General features: G+C 40.9%; 1 protein-coding gene and 1 pseudogene across 1 annotated transcript; one reads left to right on the top strand and one right to left on the bottom strand.

Moving 5' to 3' along the window:
- Positions 1-5,447: 5,447 nt before the first annotated feature.
- Bloc1s6 (biogenesis of lysosomal organelles complex 1 subunit 6) lies at positions 5,448-20,151 on the bottom strand. The gene is made up of 5 exons (XM_075961998.1): positions 19,970-20,151; positions 15,540-15,681; positions 14,090-14,177; positions 12,284-12,370; positions 5,448-11,904 (listed from the first exon to the last, which is right to left on the bottom strand). Exons 1-5 carry the CDS (start codon positions 20,049-20,051, stop codon positions 11,785-11,787), a joined length of 519 nt encoding a protein of 172 aa, XP_075818113.1. The 5' UTR covers positions 20,052-20,151; the 3' UTR covers positions 5,448-11,784.
- LOC142843900 (protein NEDD1 pseudogene) lies at positions 7,473-9,353 on the top strand (annotated as a pseudogene).
- Positions 20,152-21,527: the final 1,376 nt, after the last annotated feature.

Raw genomic sequence — 21,527 nt, 5'->3', positions numbered from 1 at the left:
CCTCTGAGGCGATTGCGTTATGAGGGCTACACATTCATCAGTGTAGCTGATGGCATCATATGAGACTAAGCTCTAAGCACAACAGGTAAAAGTTCATGTTGCAAGCACAGGCCTGGCCGCCTGAGCTCATCAGCAAGGCTGGAATGGTTCACCTTATACAGGGGGCCACAGTAAGGTTACTAGGCTTCTCACCATAAAGTAGAAATCAAAGGCAGTTAGCCAATACACTCAATGAGTCCACCGAGAGTCCTGTGTCCATCAAAACTGGCATTCAAAGGTCCTGGAGATATATGGTTGACACTGGCCTGCTTAGCCTTAGTGTCTGCTCCAATATCTAGATACCCAAAGAACTCTGCGATACTGTTCTGTTTGTGTGGCTCTTCCCTGAATGGCTTCTCCCTTTCAGCACCAATGACTAAAATCAACAACTCACCTTCATAACTAAAGTAATTAAAAAAAATAAAAAACTAAACTCTAAATTAGCAGTTAAAAAATAAAAACAGGCAATTTAACAGGAATACAAAAAAATGATAAAATAAAAAAAGAAAAGATATAAAATTGAAAAATCTTTAAGTATGTGTAAAGAGAACACAGCCCACACTATGACACATAGCTGTGATGCAAATTACTTGAGAAACTGAGGAAAAACAGAAATTTTGAGGGTAGCCTGAGCAACATAGTGACCTTCCCATAAGAGGATATGTAGAATGAACACTCAAATTACCACGGTAAATATATATATATATATATATATATATATATATATATATATATATATAGTAATTATATACATATATAATTAAATACAGTAGATAGATAGATAGATAGATAGATAGATAGATAGATAGATAGATAGATAGATAGATAGATAGATAGATAGATGGTCACGGAAACTTCTGTTCACTCTTGCCTTCTTGGCGGGGTGGTGGTGGTGCATGCCTTTAATCCCAGCACTCGGGAGGCAGAGGCAGGCAGATTTCTGTGAGTTTGTGGCCAACTTGGTCTACAGAGCGAGTTCTAGGAGACGCTCCAAAAACTATAGAGAAACCCTGTCTCTAAGAAAAACAAACAAAAAGTCCTCTTGCCTTCAGGATTGCAGATGCACTGTGACCAGCAGTAGCCTCCACTCCTATGAGCTGCCATGCTTTCCCGCTGTGCAGACTGTGTCTCCTAGAACTGTGAGCCAAAATAAGCTCTGTATTAAGTTGCTTCTTGTTGGGCATTTTGTGACAACAATAAGAAAACGAATACAAAGAGACACAACTACCAACTCTACAGAAATACCAAGGATGATAAGAATGAACAATTATAAACTAATAAATTTGATAACCTACATGAAATGGACAAATTCCAAAAATCACAAACTCACCAAGACTAAATCATGAGGACGTAGATCTTCCAAATAGGCTAATAACAAGTAAGCAGATTGAGCCAGCGATTAAAAAATTCATCCGATGGCTTCCCAGATGAACTCTACCAACCATTTAAAAAAAAACTAACTCCAAGTTTTATCAAACTTCTCCTAAAAAAACTCATTCTAAAGACCTTAGAAAATAAATTATATTGTTTATGATAATAGACACAAAAATTCTCAACAAAATACCAGCATATTAATTCCTCACCTTGTACATAGTTCAAGAAATTTAAAATAAAATCCGAGGTTGATTTTGTCCCCGCTCCTAAGGGGTCCCACTTAAAAAAAACTCTGCTGCAGTGTGGTAGTTTGGGGGGGAGGGGTCCCAAAAGTCACACTCAGCCCCATCACTTCCGCAAGTGTGCTTTAACGCGCTCATCCGGCTTCCATTTCTACTGCTTCATACTACTGCTGTAGGTAACAAGTGCTAAACACCCAGCAAGAAGCAGATCTTCAGAATGGCTAGGAATCTAGATCTGGCCAGAGATAGAAATAAGAAATTGGATAAAGGCGGAGAAACGCCCTACAAATAACACAGACAGTACTTTGTGACTGATAGCAGGACTTAATCTAGAGTCTGGTCATTGATGTATTTTTCTACAAATTCCTGGATTAGTGAGTGTAGAAATACCTAGGTCCCTAAGTAGCCCCTCTATTATTAAATAATACATGCAAGCAAAATTCTTTAAAAACTGTAACATGTTAGAACTACCAAAAGACAATGGAAAATGGTTGCAATGAATAGGTAATTGATAAAGCTATCTTATAAATTGAACAGGGGTGGGATATTATATATTATGAAAAAATGTTGAAATGTAGAAAACAGGAAACATCCCAGTAACCAAATCCTAAAGGAAGTGTAGCAGCAGGTTTCACAGAACCCAGGCAGAACCCAAAGCATCATGAGACCTGGGGTTGCTTTGTTCACTTCAAAAGACGTACAAATTCATGGACTGCAGACTGGTCCCCCAAATGCCTAGCCACTCTCGGATTCTGCATCCCCACCCTCTTCTCCTCTGATTACTAAAGGAGATTCTCTGTGTGTTCTGGGACACATTCCCAAGACAGTCACTGACTAGGACGATGAGAGTCACTCTGAGCCCCATGTAGGCAGAACTTCTACCAGGCTAGTGCGCTGGACCATGGGCTGTTTGTCCTTGGACCAAGAGCCCACCCCAAACCCAATCAGCCAAGGCAGGTGGAAAGAGGTGGCCACCAAAGATCATTTCAGGATCTTTGCTTAAAGCAGGCATTCAATGCTTTCCTTGGAAAAATCTAAGCCTAGTCAGTGATAAATGGGGATGGGATAGATAGGTGATAGACAACTGAATAGATGATCGAGAGGTGGGTAGTTAGATAGATGGTGATAAGTTAACTGGTCATGGTTTTTAAGAGAAGAAAGGTTTCAAGCCCTCAAGTCAATTTTTAGAAGACTCAAAAAATTAGAAAAATGCAGCTTTACATCCTGTCAAGTATATCTTTAGAATCTCACTGTTTAAGCAAAAACTCATATTAAGAAACTATAGTTGAGGAATAACGAGGTGGTGCTGTGTGTAATGGAATTTTCCATGCAAGCTTAGTTCAATACCCGGGACCCACACAAGGATGGAAAGAGATAGACAGACCTACACATGTGCTCTATGACACACACGCATCATCATCATCATCATCATCGTTTGAAGCTGACATAGAGTACCTAAGACTCTGTCTCAAAAACAAACTAAAATAACTTTAAGAAAGGATTACCCAAATGCCATCAAAGCAAGTGAAAAAGTACAGTAAGAATTTGTTCTGGGGAGCAGAATACCACATAGGACCACCAGATGGCAGCATTGTCTCATGAGTGGTTTATCAAGCTGTGAAAAATGCTTTCTCTTGCTCCTTTACTCAATTGCCCACTTTGTCCAGAAGCTAATTCTCGAGAAATCTGAGAAACCTCTAGTTGATGGGAAAAAATACAAACCTCAGCAATGTATTTGACATCTATTTTTCTCCTTTCCAATCTATCTGTTTTCTTTGGGTTTGATCCCTAATATCTTGGGACCCGGTATTTAGTCTAATTATACATAAATTAAGAATGAAAACAGTAGCCTAAATTATCAAAGAATTAGAAGCCTCCTAGCCATGTCCTGGTTTCAAGAAATATATTGTGATTATCTTTGTTTTATATTTATGTAATGCAGTTTTTGTCATAGGCATGGAATAGATAGATAGACAGATAGATAGATGACAGATAGATAGATAGATAGATAGATAGATAGATAGATAGATATAGATTTAGATATAGACAGACAGATAGGTGTTAGGATCAATAATAATATTTAAATTTAAGCCAAAAGTCAACTGTGATGGTGAGTTCTATATAACATCCTAGTTAGGCCATCGTACTCAGATATATGGTCAAATTCTAGTCTAGATGATGTTATGAAGATTTTTGTTTGTTTTTGTTGTTTTGTATTTCTTGTATGCAGCAGAAGGATGGATTTTGTTTTTGTTTCCAATCTGTTAGCCTATGTCTTTTTATAGGTGATTTGAGTCCATTTATATTAAGGGATATTAATGACAAGTGATTGTTAGTTCCTGTTATTTTAGTTTCCATTGTTGTTGGTATTATTGTGTACATTTTTTCCCTTCCTTGGGATTTGTAGCTGTGAGATCATATATTGTCTGTGTTTTTGTGGATGTAGCCAACTTCCTTGGGTTGGAGTTTTCCTTCTAGCACTTTGTGTAGTGCTGGGTTTGTGACTAGGTATTGATTCAATCTGGTTTTGTCCATCTGTGGCTACTGGAAGTTTTACTAGGTATAGCAGGGCTGGCATTCATGGTCTCTTAATGTCTGTATAATACTTGACCAGTTCCTTCTGGCTTTCATTGTTTCCATTGAGAAGTCAGGTGTAATTCTGATAGGTCTACCTTTATATGTTACTTGGCCTTTTTTCTTTTGCAGCTTTTAATATTCTTTCTCTATTCTGTATGTTTAGTGTTTTGCTTATTATGTGGTGAAGGAACTTTTTAGATCCAGTCTATTTGGTGTTCTATTTCCTATATCTTCATGTTAGGAAAGTTTACTTCTATGATTTTGTTGAATATACTTTCCTGTTTACTTAGGTAATATTATATCTTTCTGCAGCCTTTGATGAAGTTGAAGAATTGATAGTTATAATTATAGTTTTCCTTAGTTATGATAAAAGATAGATAGAAATATTGTAACTGTAATTCTTGCTTGATACCTGTTCTGCTATATGTAATTTTACTATGTTAAAGCTAAAACCTTCCTTTTTTATTTAAGCAGAAAAGGGGAGTTGATGTGGGATTCCCCTCTGTATGCTGTGAATGCCACTGGTGAATAGCTGCTTTGAGCCTATAGCAGAGCAGAACAGAACATAGGTAGGCAGGGAAAACTAAACTGAATGCTGGGAGGAAGAAGGCAGAGTAACGAGACACCATGGAGCTGCTGCCAGAGGCAGACATGCTGAAACCTTGCCAGTAGGTCACGCCCCTCGTGGTAAAATATAAAATAATGGAGATGGGTTAATTCTAGATGTAAGAGCTAGCTAACAATACAATTAACTAATTGGCCAAGCTATGATTTAATTAATACAGTTTCTGTGTGATTATTTCAGAAGTCTGGGTGGCTGGGAAACAAACAAGTGGCCTCCTTACCACACCTGATGTACTGGGAACCAAACCTGGGTCCTCTGCAAGCCAAGTTAGAATTCTGCAGCCCATGGACTGGCAATTTGGTTTTGTTGTTGTTGTTGTTGTTATTTCTGAGACAGGGTTTCTCTGTAGCTTTGGAGCCTGTCCTGGAACTAGCTCTTATAGACCAGGCTGGCCTCGAACTCACAGAGATCTGCCTGCCTCTGCCTCCTGAGTGCTGGAATTTTTTAATGAGATATAAAGATTATTTAGTATACAGAGGACATGAAGAGGAACAAAATAGGAGAGGTGGTAAAACAGTCAGAAGTCTGGAGTAATGTACATAAATACAAATACATACTGATGTGTACAGAATAGTTCTTGACAAATAAAACCCCATGATTCTGATGTTTTATTAGATGCATAAAAAGTAGTTTTCATTTATAAAATCAAAATCAGACAAAGGTATTTGGGCATACAATTGGTACCAATAAAACTCACAGTGGACATATTACATTACATTCAACGTCTGCTTATTTACATGTTACTCAAGACAAAGTCAACACAAAATGAACACCATACATTTCAGCTCTGTATATATCTAATATTGTTTCAAAACAAGCACAACTTTTTTTCCAACCAATTTCTATTTGTTGAAAAACACAGCAAGACTATTATAAGGTTATATGTGAAATACAGCTAAAGTTTTAGGGTTTGATCACCTATCACATTTCTGACTAACCAATAACCTTAAAATAATGGATAATTACATATGGTTTTTGTAGATTTATCTGTTTCTAGGTTATGTAGATGAATGCTTTTCAAATGTGAATAAGTGTACCACATGTGTATCTGGTGCAGGCAGAGGACAGTTGAGGGCACTGGGTCCCCTGGAACTGGAGTTACAGACAGTTGTAAACTGCCATGTGTGTGCTAGGAATTGAACCTGGGTCCTCTGCAAGAACAGTCAGTGCTCTTAACTGCTGAGCCATTTCTATAGCTCCTCTTTTTGATATTTTAAAAGTCTTTAAAACTTAATTCTGAAAACACATGTGCCTTGTCATTTATTCATATAAGATGATCTATTTTGCTATAGATCAAAAAGTTCAATTAATTAACCAGGGCTCTTATAATTTCCTGCCAGCTAAGGTTTATTTTAAATCTGATTATATATCAAAAGCAGTAGTGAACAACTTATTTCTTAAGTTTAATATGAATTCCACAAATTGCTGGGTAGCTTTGAAACCATTCCATCCCTTAGAACTGTAGTCACTGAACTACCTACGCTACCAGTTCCTTGCGCCAGAGTTGTCTTTAGCACTCTAAAACTTCCATGGGCTCCACATCAGAACTAGTGAGTACAAACTAAGGATGTTGATATTCTCTCAAGTTCCCAGGTGAAAAGGACACACGCTTTAGTGTGGAAAACCCTGCTGGTGGCGACTAGACCTGGGAGTGTCTTATCCTTTAAGGTACACCAGAATCACTGGAGAAAACTTTAAGCAAAACAAATAATAGATTCACTTCAATAGACTAAGGAAAGTCTTGGAACAGTATTTTAAATCACCAATACCATCAGTCAAAAATCACTGCGAAAAACAATTTACAGCCTTTGTCAGATGTCAGATATTATAACAGTAAGTTCTGTAATGACACTGTCCTGCAAGTTCTAGAGACGCCTGCTCTGGCAGTGACAGCAAGTGACTAGAGTAAGAGCCTTTCAAACAGACACAGTCGTATTGTTAAACAGAAGGTCAGAGCAGTGATTTGTGGGACTACCATTCATTCATTAAAGAAAGAAAAGTGTTGCTGGGCGGTGGTGGCGCACGCCTTTAATCCCAGCACTCGGGAGGCAGAGGTAGGCGGATCTCTGTGAGTTCGAGGCCAGCCTGGTCTACAAGAGCTAGTTCCAGGACAGGAACCAAAAAGCTACGGAGAAACCCTGTCTCTAAAATCCAAAAAAAAAAAAAAAAAGAAGAAAAGAAAAAGAAAGAAAAGGTTCTTTCAAAGTACTTAAGCCTTTAAACCAACAAGTTTTTTAGCATCTTTCATCTTTAGTGATCTCTTCATCACTAAAGATCTGATCTTTAGAGTCAGCATGAGATCAGAGGTAGTGACTCCAGCATACTAAAGGTGTAACATGGAGTATAAAAGACTACTGCCTACTTTGTAGTTCTGCACTGTTCATACACAGTAGGGACGGAGCCCAGTTGTGTATGAAACACTAAATGGGGAAGTATACTAACACACGCTTGATTTCTAACAATGAAACTTCATTTGCCGTACAGAGTAAGTCCCCACATAGCACATCAAGAATATAACTGAAGGTATCTAACAGGGAGTGTGGGTCCCAAGCTTGAGAGGCTGGGTCATACAAGAAAACCTTAGATTTGCTTCATCAGGCAACGATATTAAAATATGGGATGCTTCATGTATGGCATTGGTGGATAAATTCAACCGCCACACGTCACCACATGGAATCAATTCAATATGTTGGAGCAGCAATGATAACTTCTTAGTGACAGCAACCTACAGCGGTCACAAAATGGTGGTGTCAAGTGGCAAAGGTAAATCTGTCCCACTTTTAGAGCTTGCTGAAGGCCAAAAGCAGACATGTATTGATTCCACATCAATGTATTTGGCAAGTGGAGGCCTAAATAACACTGTTAATATTGGGGATTTAAAATCAAAATGAGTTCATCGGGCTCTTAAGGATCATAAAGGGGAAGTCACTTGTGTGGCATACAATTGGAATGATTGCTACATTGCTTCTGGGTCTCTCTCAGTAGTGAGACTGTTTTGCACAGCATACCATGAATACATCCAGTACACCTTTTGGCCACGGAAGTAACCTGCCCATCCGGCATGTGAAGTACTCCGTTTAAGAAGTCTCTCCTTGGCAGTGTTTCAGATAATGGAACAGTAACCCTCTGGGATGTCAACAGTCAGAGCTCATACCGTAGCTTTGACAAGACACGCAAGGCTCCAGCTTCAGGCATGTTTCTCTCCTGTAAATAAACTGCTGTTTATAACCATCGGCCTGGAAAAAAGAATCATTCTCCATGACACTTCAAGTAAGAAGCTGGTGAGAACTTTAGGAGCCAACACTCCCCTGACCTCAGTAGATTTTATGCATGATGAAGCCACTTGGGCCATTAGATCTTCCCGTGGGAAAATATATCAGTATGACGTAAGCTGAATCACCTGTAAAAACCATCAGAGCCCACAAGACATCTGTACAATGCAGAGCATTTCAGTATTCCACGTCTCTGACAAAGGCAAGTTTTAATAATGGCTGCTCAAATAAGCACACATCAGTGAACAAACGGAGTGTTGCTGTACCCAGCAGCAGTAGGGCCGTCAGAGAAGCAACTGCCCCTTCCATTGCCACAGTTCTCCCATAGCCTGTGACGACAGAAATGGCCAAAGGAGTCATTGCTGCTCAGGATAAAGCAGGTTGTCTTCTCGAAGCATAAATAGATATTTCAAGGAAACAGACGGTGGAATAAGTCAAGATTTCTCCAGCTTTGATGATACGAGGGAAAGTAGTTTAGGTGACATGTTCTCACCAGTCAGAGACGATGCTATACTCAACAGAGGTGATGAATCTGTAGGCAAAGGAGATGGCCTTGACTTTCTACTATAGTTGAACTCAGCGTTCCCACTGAGGAAAAAAATCCAGTCACTTCCAGCACTCTGGTATTACACTCCAGTGCTCTTCTGTCCTCATGGGATCTCCAGGGAAAGAAGAAAGTGAGAGCCGTGATCTGGAAGCTGAGGCGAAGAGAACATACCTGGGGAAGAAGCAGGAGCCAAAGGACTCCTAAAGCAGTTTGCAAAGTTGATCTCCTCTGGTACTGAACCAGGAATTCGAAATACCTCTCCATCATGTAACCAAACAAGAAATCTTGAAAAATATAAAAAGCCAAAAAAGGAAACTGAAGTCCTCAGTCAATGGATCCTCAACTCCAGTTCCAAAGGTAGCATCCTCTGTCACTGCTGGAGTAGCCAGCTGACGCTCAGAAACAATAGTGGATAGCCTTGGGACCAGTCAGCCCAATGTGTCACCGACCTCTGCTCAGATCCGCTTCATTTAGAACATGATACAGGAAACCTTGGATGACTTCAGGGGCGCTTGCTTTAGGACACTGCGAATTTGCAAGTGAGATGATTAAAGAGTTTCATATACAGCTGAATGAAATGCACTCTTTGCTGGAAAGATTCTCAAGTGAATGAAGGCTTGCTGGCTGAAACTGAATGGCTACGAGAAGACAACAAAAGACTATGAGCCCACTTCTGAAGACCCAGAATACCTTATCTTTTCTTATGATTTGGGAAGTTTCTGGCAACTAAGAACGAAACAGAGTCAGTATTGTTTTCGTGGCCTTGACAATGGATTCTGCAGCAGGCACTATGCCATCTCTGTCAGACATATTTATATTTTTATAAATATAAATTCAAAACTGCATAGAATACCTTCTTCCAAATAGGGAAGTCAACAGGATCTTTATGTTCTGAATGCCTTAGCTATACACTAAGTGCCCTTTTCCTAAGAAAAGAAAACGTACATATAAGGCTGGGTTTATGTTTTACAAATGACTCTTTAAAACAGATATATTTTTGGTGGACAAATTGTATTCCAATTTTTTTTAGGTAGCCAGCATTCAAAACATGGGTGTACCTTCTATTTTATGAATAATTTTAGAGCGGCAATTGGATTTTTTCATGCTGCTGATTAGTCATTATCTTGTTATCTGATGACATAGGTCTGACTTATTTATTGCTCATATGTATGATGCTTGTATTTTGAAGCTCTGAGTTGTACAGATACACGGTACCTTCGACATTTCTGTTTCTGAGGCTCCCTACTCTGGTTTCCTCCTTTACACATGAAAAACTAAGGTTTTGGAAAATTCAAGGGCTATACATCTGCTGATTGTCTAATGAATTGATGGCACATAAAGTCATGCCGTAAGGCTTTAATCGCCGTGGCTCAACTTAAAATCAATGAAAATTTATTGTAAGGTAATAAATATCACAATATTTTTGCCATTTTTCCTCACAAGTAAAAAGCATAAATTATTTTTCTTTGTTTTATACCATTAACTTTCTCTAATTATAGCATGCTACAGATAGTATTTTTCTATTACTAGCCTAACCATAGCATTATTTATATAGATTCATCATGAAAAGAATTTACACAGCAGCAGCAGCTGGGCATGCTCATCTGCCCGCTGTGAGCCACGGTTTGATAGGACTGGACTAGGAGAGCTACTCAGCCAGTAACATTCTTGTTGCCTTTCGTCCAAAAACTTCAACTGTGTACTTTGTATATACGTCTGTTGCCCAGTTTTGCTTTCTGGGATCAAAATATTTACTAAAATGTAGCTTAGTTTGCTAACTTTATGGGTTTCTAAAGTGACGGAAGGATTAAGGATACACTTAATAAATATAAACCTATGATTAATTATTTCCAAAAGCAAAACAGGCTTTTCCCAGGTGACTCAGAGATGCTGCAGTCTTTTCCTAGCTGATATGGTGGCATTATGACTTGTAACAAGTTTCCTTACCTGTCACTCAAACAAGGCTAGAATACAGAAGTACTCTGTCTATATGCTATATTTTTATCTATTAATACTTTCCTACTTCCTTTTTCAATAGGTGTAGATATTGTATATTAAAAGGTGTCTGATAAAATAATTTAGTAATTTTATGTGTACAGGTGAAGTACTTGTCATGGATTTAAACACTGAGTACAGTAAATTAATTTTTTTGTTTTCAAAGCATAGAAAAAAGAATATAACTGAAGGTCTCACGCTGCCTCTTCTATATACTGTTTACTGACATCCACCAACCCTGTGATTACACATGATGTGAACAACAGCGGGTTTTACTCTACTTTAAAAAGCCCTGAGCCAGACGTGGTGGCACACACCTTTAATCTCAGCACTTGGAGATAAGAGGCAGGTGGGTCTCGATGAGCCTGGTCTACAGAGTGAGCTCCAGGACATCAGGGCTTTGTAGAAACCCTGTCCGAGTAATAAAGAAAAAGCACAACACACTCTTGCACTGGATGACTTAGCACAAGCGTGCTGCCCATCAGAGCATCTGGCGGGTCCACCATCACCGCACAGCTTTAGGAACGGATGGAACCTGCCTAAGCACCAGCCCTGAGAAACAGAATGGCTCAAGAGTCTGTCCAGCACTCCCTCTCCTGACCCATATCTATCATGCTGGTATTTCCGGGTACACACATGTCCTGTGTTCTTCACAAAGGCTCGGCGGCTTTCTTCCCAGGAGATCTGTAGCCAGACAACTGGAATTTCTCTTTAAGCAATGAAAAGCAATTGCCAGAACTCAGTGTTGCAGAGCAGGAAAGGCCTGTCATCATAGGAGGAGAAACTGAAACTATAAAATCAATTCTCAAGAAGCCCAAGCACTTGTACTCATTTTGAACTAGTGTCCAGACTCCAGTAAAAACCAAAGTGTTTTCCAGTTTACAAATGACTTAAAATCAAAATAATAAATTTTAAAATTAAGCAAAAGTTGAAAATGCAAATATCAAAAACAAGGCTTCTTAAGTGAAGAGAAATGAAATCACAGAGATACAGCAACCCTGGGAAGGACTTCTAACATGCCCACGGCATAAGGTACCATCTGCACCCTCTCTGTGTACAGCACTGGAGATCCGGGGAGTGCGACAGGGCAGCGAACACCCGCAGCTAGGCTGCTCATGTCCTTTTGGCTGGCTTGGCTGTCAGCTGCTTTTCCCTTTCAAATTCCTTTTCCCTCTGCTGTTCCTTTTCCAGCTCTTCTCTCTGCCTCTTCTGCTGGAGCTTAAGTGCTCTTTTCTGTAGAGAGATTGGGGGGTAAAGGAGGGGGCAGTCAAGGGTTACAGTTACGGCAGAACTTAAAAATAATAATGTTTGACTCAAGTTAGTCAATACATATCAACAAAGCCCATGCTTAACTTTTAAATTTATCTGGAGTAATTCAAGGCCCCCTTAATTTAGAACGACAATGAAAACTTTACTCCCCACTCACTTCACATGTAGAGATGAACCTATCAGCCCAGCTACTAGCAGAGGAATCAAAAGACTTCAATCTTAAAGGGAAATAATGTAGCATGAATTGATATCTACTGGACCCAGAAGTATAAAACGTCAAAACATGAACACTGGAGAAAAATAAAATTCCACGTAAAAAGGGTATCCAAGGGTTCCTACTCACTTTTAACTTGGATGTTTTCTCATGAAGCAACAGCATCTCCTTCCTTATATTCACCAGCTTGGCATGATAGTGCTTCGCTTCTGTGAACTGAACAGAGTCAGGTAAGATAGCAGGAAATGCCAAGACTGACAACTACGTCCACACTACAGCTCATCCTTCCTGAACTGGTAAACTTTAGAACCTCAATTGTGTACATACTTTAAGTTTGATGATACAGATTTCATTGAACCATTAGCAGGATTTTGAAAACATCTGATTCAATTCAGTTGACCAAAAAAAAAAAGTTATTATAGATGGGTGTAATGGTGCACTCCTTAATCCTGGCACTCAGGAGGCAAAGGCGCTAGATCTGTGTGAATCTGAAGCCAGACTGGTCTGGATAGTAAGTTCCAGATCAGCCAGGACTACACTCACTCTCTCTCTCTCCCTCTCTCTTTCTTCTCTCTCTCTCTCTCTCTCTCTCTCTCCCTCTCTCTTTCTTCTCTCTCTCTCTCTCTCTCTCTCTCTCTCTCTCTCTCTCTCACACACACACACACACACGTTATTAAACATAAAACATATTTATATTAACAAAATTATAAACAACATTTTGCTTCAAAAATATACCACATAACCCAGAAATTAAAACAGTCACTACTGCCTTTTTGAAAGAACAAGCCAGCAATGTGTCTTCCTGTCAGGAAAATGGCAGCTACGGCACAGATTCTGAGAGAATGGCCAATAAATCCAGCCATGTTTCTTGTGCTTTTGCAGTCAGAATGTCAACACAGCCACTAGAGGACACACACTGTTCTCCTAGAGGTAAAGTACACTCTGCATCACAGTCTGCCGTCAAAACGATCCTGCTGGGAGAAGCTGAGGATAGAGAAGTGATGGAGGCCCAGAGAGTGGCAGAGAACGGAAAAGGAACCTTACTCTCAGAAACAGAGACAAGGGATGAGAAACAGGCCTGGAGCGAGAGGCTGCCTCTCACACAACAGTTAGTAAAGTCAGCTCACAGACCATATATGTGTAGCTTTCAGGGCATTCCTGTTTCCAATTCCTATGTGAGAATTAAAACCACTCTTGGGCAAAGAGAAGAAATAAGTGAAAAACTCAGTTCTGTCCATTCCAGAATTCTGTTCATTTGTTCAGCTTTCACTCAGTCAACAAATACCCATTTGATCAGGACGCCAATGCCAAGGAAAAGAAGAGTGAGTGCGGCCATGTTCACCTCCTCCACAAGATGTCAGTCAGCGGCTGAAAAGACTGCACTCTCTGCACCAAGGCCGTCAGGGCTAGCGAACACTGGTGGTTACACAGGGAAACGATCTGATCCTCCTTGTCACACAGAATCTGCTGCGGTTCCTAATGTCCAGGAAGGTCAGGAGCAACATGACTTTGCCTATGCTAAGTCCCTTTGTTCTCCCAGGAGCATCTAGTGAAATCAAACTATCCAATTATTCATCTTTAACATGTCCATCTCACCATGGCATAAGAAATACTAATAAAAGAAACCATATAACTGACCCTTCAAAAAGGACTGCACTTTCCTTAATGGTAAACACTGTGTCTCAAATGTCCCTCACTCTGTTTTCACGTCATCATCTCGTGAGATCGTTCGACAGACAAATAAATAAGCTCAATTCCTAATACATGTTCAGCATGTGAACGCCAGAAACCATGGGAATCTAATAAAGCAACCAAGAGTCCCTGTGAAAAAGAAATTCTACACATGAAAGTTGGAGGATAAGATCACCAAAATGCAGAGGTATAAAGCCTTTCTAAAATAAAATCTCATTCAGTTACAAGCAAGAACAGACTTACCAAAGCATTGATGTCCAACATAGAATGGCATTCTTTAAATTTTGAAATCTCTTGTTCCAGTGTATCTAGCAACACAACTTGGTTCTGTCTGAAACAAAATCACACAGACAAAGCAAACTTTACATTCTAAGTATTGGTTCATTACAAGGAATCACATTTATCCCAGCTAACACACAAAGCTGGAAACCCAGCTGTCAATACAGTGCCTCTCTAAGACACTCAGAATAATCTCTCAACACCATATTTCAAAGATGTATTCTGACAGCTAAGTGCATGCTTCACTTCTGTCACAATGTCAGGCTTCACTAAAATAACCAGATTATTCTAAGTATTTTACTACTGTAACAACATTCTGCATTCTCCCCCAAAACATTCTCTTTTATAGCATTCTGCTCACAAAACTCAATTTTCTCTAAAACTTGGAGCATTCTCACAAAGCCAATTAGAAGCAGAGCTTCCTGATGTGGCACTGGAGAAGATGTAGTGCCGAAGGACAGAGCGTCCTCCAGGGCAGCCGAGCAGCTGGGGGATGAGCGGGCACTGGGAAGCACTTGAGGCCTTTCCCTCACAGCTGTGTGGCCTTGGAGAGTCACGTTTCTGCTCTTGACCTAACTCTCATCCACACGAGGTCAGACCAGACAACTGCTTTGTTAACATCTGGATTCAAATGAGGGAGGGAAGCTAACTTCCTTCCTACTCCTCTCCTGATCAAATATGATTCCAGGGTTCAGTGACACAGAAGGGTCACCTAAATGAACATTCTAAGAGAAAATAAAGTGTGATTTGTTATAAAAATAAAGAGCAGTGATGAAAAGTGACTTAGCAACGAGGCTGGAGGGCAATCATATGGTCACCATCCGGCCTGGTGAAGGGTACCAACAGGTCCCTTCACGTCAGACTAGGGAAGACAGAAGAGGAAGCACAGAGTGGAGAACAGAATACCCAGCAGCTTGCCAAAGACAGAACAGCAAAAGACAAGAGGTCACAACTGGAAAACAGTGGGGGGGAGTGTAGGGGTAAGCAATAAAAATAAAAAGCTTTAGTATCAATAAAAGCCATCGGCCAGATCAAATAAGAAAAAAGGACACAAATTACAAGTATCATCCATGAAAGAGATGATCGTCGCTGCTGTTATGCTTTTAAAAGGACAATAAACTACAAAGAGCCTGAACACACATTAGATTTAGTGGAGGAGACCAATTCATTCAAAGGCACAGATTATTCAAACACACACTCATTCTCCAAGTTTCCCACAATGAAACTAGACTCTTTAGGAGTATCTGCTTTACCTTTTACATTTAGATTATGAGTTACTCCATGAATCCCATCTTCAAAACACAGAAATGAGCCATGATCAATGTTCCAAAAGATAAGACTGTCATACCACTGTCACATGCCACTACCAAGTGACAGAAGGAAAGGAAGCACAGCTGGCTTTCCATTGGCTTACGTGAGTTCCTGGAGGGCTTGCTTTGACCTCTGCAGATCTGGTAAGTAGTGGGACAGCAGGCCTCCCACCAGCTGCTCCACAGCTTTGTCCTCCACAGCAAAGTCCTCTATCAGTCCTTCATCTGGAGACGCATCACTCAAACCTGTGCTCAAGAGAAAACCAAATTTAGGAAGCTCTAATGCTGCTGCACTGCAGGGAGGCTGGGGGAGCTCAGCCAGGGAGGAGGGAGAGCCCACACAGGAGTGAAGGAAGCACACCTCTCCCAATACAGCAGTGGCTTCTTTTACATGTGTGCCTGCTGAGCTTTCACTAAACATGGCAAAAAAGGTTTCTGTGTTGTTTTGAGCTTTTCTTGTTTTGAAACAAGGTTTCCATGCTGGCCTAGAACTCTCAATCCCCCTGCCTCAGCCCTCTGAGCTGCGTATCACCAAACCTGGAAAAAAAAAAATAATTTTAAGCTGCAAGTACAGAATAAAGTCTAGAGTAAACAAACATTAGCATATTCAAATTTTACGTTATGTGAAATTTAGACTGTGTTTGCCAAGGAGTCAGATTGAAGGATGAGTTAACCGTCACTGAATTAATGCATCAATGCTTTGAAAAGCGTGCAGAAATTACATAACTAGAGGCTGATGAGGCAGCTCAGTGGGTCAAAGAGCTTCCTAGGTGAGCCAACCACGTGACATCCACATCCAACCCAGAAACCCACCACAGCAGGAGAGAAACCTGACAACTTTCTCTGACTTTCACAGAACACACTGAATACCCCCCAACACACACAGAGAGAGGAGAGAGAGAGAGAGAGAGAGAGAGAGAGAGAGAGAGAGAGAGAGAGAATGAAAACTTACAGGGAGGACTGGAGAGATGGCTCAGTCATTAAAGGTTAGACTCACAACCAAGTAGAGAATAAAAACTGTTGAAGAAATTATATAAACAAAAAGGCATATCTAAAAAAAAGTTTTGAACACAAAAGAAATAAAACTGCAGGGCATTTTTTGCTCAGTATATTTACATATTAAAGGGGGTTGTTTATCATTTATCAGTTAAGACTCAGCACCTTCTGTGAACCAGGGTCAATGCTAGGAAAGTCAGCTGGGAAACAGGGACCCAGAACCTAGGCCTACTAACACAAGTTCAGTGATGTGTGATGACTCAATTCAGAGGAAAAAAAAAGAGATTCAGCACCTTAATTTGCTACAGGAAATAGTGTATTCTAATCATGTTATGGGCTAATCTAGACCTGATGCCAGGAATGATGTCTCATCCTTTTCCAGGCATTCAAATATCTAAGATGAATACTCATCAATTACTATTTCCAGGAAAAAAGTACAGAGCCGTTTCAAAGTCAGTGAATGTTTATAAGGTTTTTACAATCATGGATATTGAATGAGAAAAAGGTAAAATGTTCACTGCGCTAAAATTGTATCCCAAAAGCACTTCATAATTAACATTAAGCTCGGGCACATCTGTCATCAATTATAGTCTGGTAACAACCGTTACCATCAAATTAAGATGGGACTGGAGAGGTGACTCAGTTAGGAGCACTGGATGCTCTTACAGAGAATCCAGGTTTTGTTTCCAACAACCACATGGCAGCTCACAACCATCTATAATTCCAGTTCCAAAGGATCTAACATCCTCTCTGGATTCCAAGGTCACCAGGGTAACACATAATACATATGCATACATGTAGGAAAAACACACACAGAAAATGAAAATAAAAAATTTCTTTTTTTTTTTTGAGACAGGGTTTCTCTGTGGTTTTGGAGCCTGTCCTGGAACTAGCTCTTGTAGACCAGGCTGGTCTCGAACTCACAGAGATCCGCCTGCCTCTGCCTCCCAAGTGCTGGGATTAAAGGCATGCGCCACCACCGCCCGGCCTAAAAAAATTCTTTTAAAAATCAAATTAGACGACTTTCTAGAGTGTTTCACACACATTACTACAGTTCTCGGCGTGCTCATCACAGATTTAAATTCAGAAAAGGCTAAGGAAAACAAGCTCTCATATTCAAACTTTTAGAAAAATCAAGATAAAATTGTACAATTTCAATTTTAACCCTAAAGACACAAACTAGAATTTTCAAAACTGCAAGGCAGAATTCAAATGGGAAAGAGTAAACAGAAACTGAAACACTCCAAACCAAAAATGAAATAGCAAAGAGGAAGACTTACCCAATAAGGATATTTTAAGACGTAACAACAAATTCACCTACAGCCACCCTCACACACACATACACACTCTAACTCTAACTCATGGGCCTCCCTTTCCCATTCTAACTATTATTAATCATTGGGTAGGTTTCAGTTAATGTTTTTATACATATTTAGTTGCTAAGTTCCAAGTACTTCATTGTAGAAGACTAGAAAAAAAAAGGAGGGGTCCTTACCAGATTCACACAATGAACATTGCTGAACACGTACCATGTATTAATTTTTTAGTCATAACAATAAATAAGGTAAATCCTCCTCCCTGGTAGGCACAATAGAGGGGAGTATGCAAAGTCATTACCAGAACTGTTATGGAGTCTGAGATGATTTCTAAAGGTCGTCTGGATGTTGAAGACACTGAACGCCTTCATGTCCTTTCCTTTTGTTCTCTTTATTAATCACTGCAAAAACTTAGAAAGGCCCAACGGAAAAAGAACAGTCCTTCTCATGGCCTAACTCCAATGAAGTCACTCTGTAGGATTATGACACAGACATCTAGAAACTGTCTTTACCCAGTCATGCACAGGGTCTTTTCATCGTAAATGAAACATACTATAATAAAGGTCTTTTATTTTAGTTTTAATACAAAGTCTTGCCAAACAGCCTAGGCTGGCCTTGATCCTCCTACCTCAGCTTCCCAAGAGAAGGCATGTGCCGCCACACGTGGCAACTTTTAAATACCTCCTCGAGATATTTCTGCAGCAATGTATACGTATCTACTCGGTTCTTCTTAGCAGAACAAAATTCTATAGTAGTCGACCCAGTCTCCTGTGTATAGATTACATTATTTTCCCTTTTTGCTATTTCAAACAGTGAAAATGTTTGTGACCTTCTAGCTGCTAGGAAGCTACAGTGATATTCCTAGCTAATCTTTGCACGTTCCTGTTTCCACGAAATAAATTCTTAGAAAACAGCTGGGCAAAACATCTGTGTAATCTTTGACATTGCAAAAACCTCCTAAAAGATGGCCCAACTTTCACCAACCACCACTTCCAAATGGATACAAATCTGAGCGGAAGGGACGCAACATTGTTAGGAGAAAAAAAAATGAGAAAAAAATGGGAATAAAATATGTCTGAATCATGGGCACACACAGCATAGCAACAGTAAACTGTTAACATATACCATACAGCCAGCCTGTAAGGATCCCTGTGCGTCAATTTTATGGATATAAACTTTGTAAGTGGTAAGAAGCCATTTAGGGATTCTAAGCAAGGGAATGACATGACTGGGCTTTCTTGGAGCAGAACTGTAACAACAGAACAGACAACACTGGAAGAATAAAGACTATAGGTGAACTGGCTTCAGAACTAGTGGCTCCAGGGTGCAAACACAGAACCCTCTGCACTAAGGAGAAGGAAGTCAAAAGAAGAGCAGAACGCAGTTTCAAAGTTTCATGTGAGTAACCTCACGCCATTAACAGAAGATCAGGCAGCTCTGCGAAAGAGCACTTGTTTAGCAAGAAGTCCCAGATCAATCTGCAGCACCTATCCGTCTCTCGCCCGCTCTCTAAAATCGGCTTTAATTTATATCCATGCTGTTTGTGAGTTCTGTGCAAAACCACGAATGGCCCAAGCTGCAAGTAGATACTACAGTATATTTGCAGACATAATTGAACAAGCCAGGAAAACACGTCATTAAGAAAAGCAGGGTCAGGAAATGCTGAGAGTTGTTTGTAGCTTCCTATTTCTGGAACCAAGAAATTATTTACGGGTCCGACAAGCCTTCCTCATCTAGGGTCCCTCATATGAACCAAAGCGCACAGAAAATGCTTTGAATGGTGATAGTCTCAATCTCACAGAGACAATGGTATACAGGAATAGTGTTCACCTGGCTGTACAGTAAATTAATGGATGCGTTCGAGCACTGATGCTCAAATCTCTCCTGGAACTGTTGGGACGACTGCTGGAGTAGGTAATGATGGGTGACGGGTAAAATAATGCCACCAAGTAAGTCAGACTATTTCATGAGTAACCAATATTGGACAGTTCTCTGCAAATCGACCTTCTTTCTGACAAACCCATCCCCAACCACTGACGCTATGACACATAGTCAAAAAACAACACAAACTTAAAATTCTCAAAAACCGACCGCACCCAACAGTGAGGACCAAGGTTTCCGCTCGTGGGTGCCCAAAGCAAGAGGGCAGCCTGCGCTGGAGTCCCCCCCCCACACACTCGGTCCCGGCCCAGGTGGGCAGTCGCCCTGCAGAACAGCCGTACCCAGCGTGGGCTCGCCGGCCTCCAGGCTGCCGGAGGTCCCGGTCAGGACCCCGTCCGGGGGCGGTGGCACCGGAACACTCATGTCCCCGCTCTGAGCGCCGCTTAAGGCGAGCTGCGTGCAGGTGAGAAGTCAGAAGCCAGAAATAGGAACCTAGCTCGTAGCCGGTCAAAAGCCGCAGTGCACACGGAAGTGACGAATGCGGAAGGCGTCGCTCGTTCCAGCCCGTCAGGAAAGCCCGCCGCCCCCTCGCGTCAGCGCGGTGGACACAGAGGTGCGCTTGCGGGTGTGGTTTCCCAGTGGGCGGACGGTGATAACCGGAAAAACGGACCCGATGTGTAGCCCCAACCTGGTGGATCTTTTTAGTGTTGTGTCCGATTTAAGCAGAAGTCTTAAGAACGTGAACCACTGAATTATTCAAGCCTGTGAGTTTGAGCGTTGCTTAGAATCTCTTCCAGTTGCTTGCAGATGACGTAGGCGTTGTTAGAGCATCAGTTGAACATATTAATCCAAATGACCAAAAGCACCAGCTGAGATCCTGCGGGACGACATCGTGAGTTCTGACGGAAAGCACAGGGGTGCGGACTGACTCAGCTCCACAACAAATGTAACGATCCTCTGTCGTTTTTTAGACTCTCACCTCTAGTAGCCTCTAATATTACTCTGCAAATTACCTGTTCAGTTTTCTCTGCTGGAGCCAAAGCCATCTTTAAGAAAATAAAATAATAATAATAACGTCACGCCTCGGGAATGCACTGGCTCCCTATTGCCCTCGTCATTATGTTCACAGTTCCTTTTTAGCCATTTTTCAGTTCAAGAGTAGCACCTCCTTACTCTCTGAAGGGAGGATGTTCGCAGCCTAATCCCAGAGACCTCTAAATACATTAGGGTGTGTGGCGACGAATAAAGGTTACTAGTGAACTTGACCTTAAAATAGAAAGGTTGCTCCATGGGCCCAGTCTTTAAAACTGAAAGAGGGAAAGTGTCGAGAGAGAGAGAGAGAGAGAGAGGAGAGAGAGAGAGAGAGAGAGAGAGAGAGAGAGAGAGAGAGAGAGAGAGAGAGAGAGAGAGATTTGACTATCAAGAATGATTAAACAGATGTAACACTGATGGATTTGAAGACAAAGGAAGGGGGTCTTCGATCTGAATGGTGGGTGACCTCTTGAAAAAGGTAAGGAAACCGACTCCTCTCTGAAGTAATGGAACTCAATTCTATGAATTACCTAGATTTTTATTTCCTGTGAGGCTGCTAAACTATAGATTTTTAAAGTAATTGTAAGTCCCCTGCCACCAACTTCCCTGTTTCTAGCCCTTCCAGGCCCCACCCTTTAGGGGTGAAAAAGCCCAAGATCGGGCCACAAAAATCCCTCTAATCCCAGACCAACCCCTGGAAACCTCCACCACAACCCCCAAGAAATCCTCTATAAAGCCTGCCTTCTGTTCAGCTCTTTGCTGCTTCTCACCCAAGCAAAGGCAGCCACCCTCTTGGGTCCCTCCCAATAAATACCTTGTGTGAGGTTTGTTGTGTGGTGTGGCTTTGTGGTATTCTTAGGTTCCTGA

Source organism: Microtus pennsylvanicus, chromosome 2, assembly GCF_037038515.1.
Source record: "Microtus pennsylvanicus isolate mMicPen1 chromosome 2, mMicPen1.hap1, whole genome shotgun sequence".
Classification (NCBI taxonomy): Eukaryota; Metazoa; Chordata; class Mammalia; order Rodentia; family Cricetidae; genus Microtus; species Microtus pennsylvanicus.
This window is presented reverse-complemented; position numbering and strand designations above follow the sequence as displayed.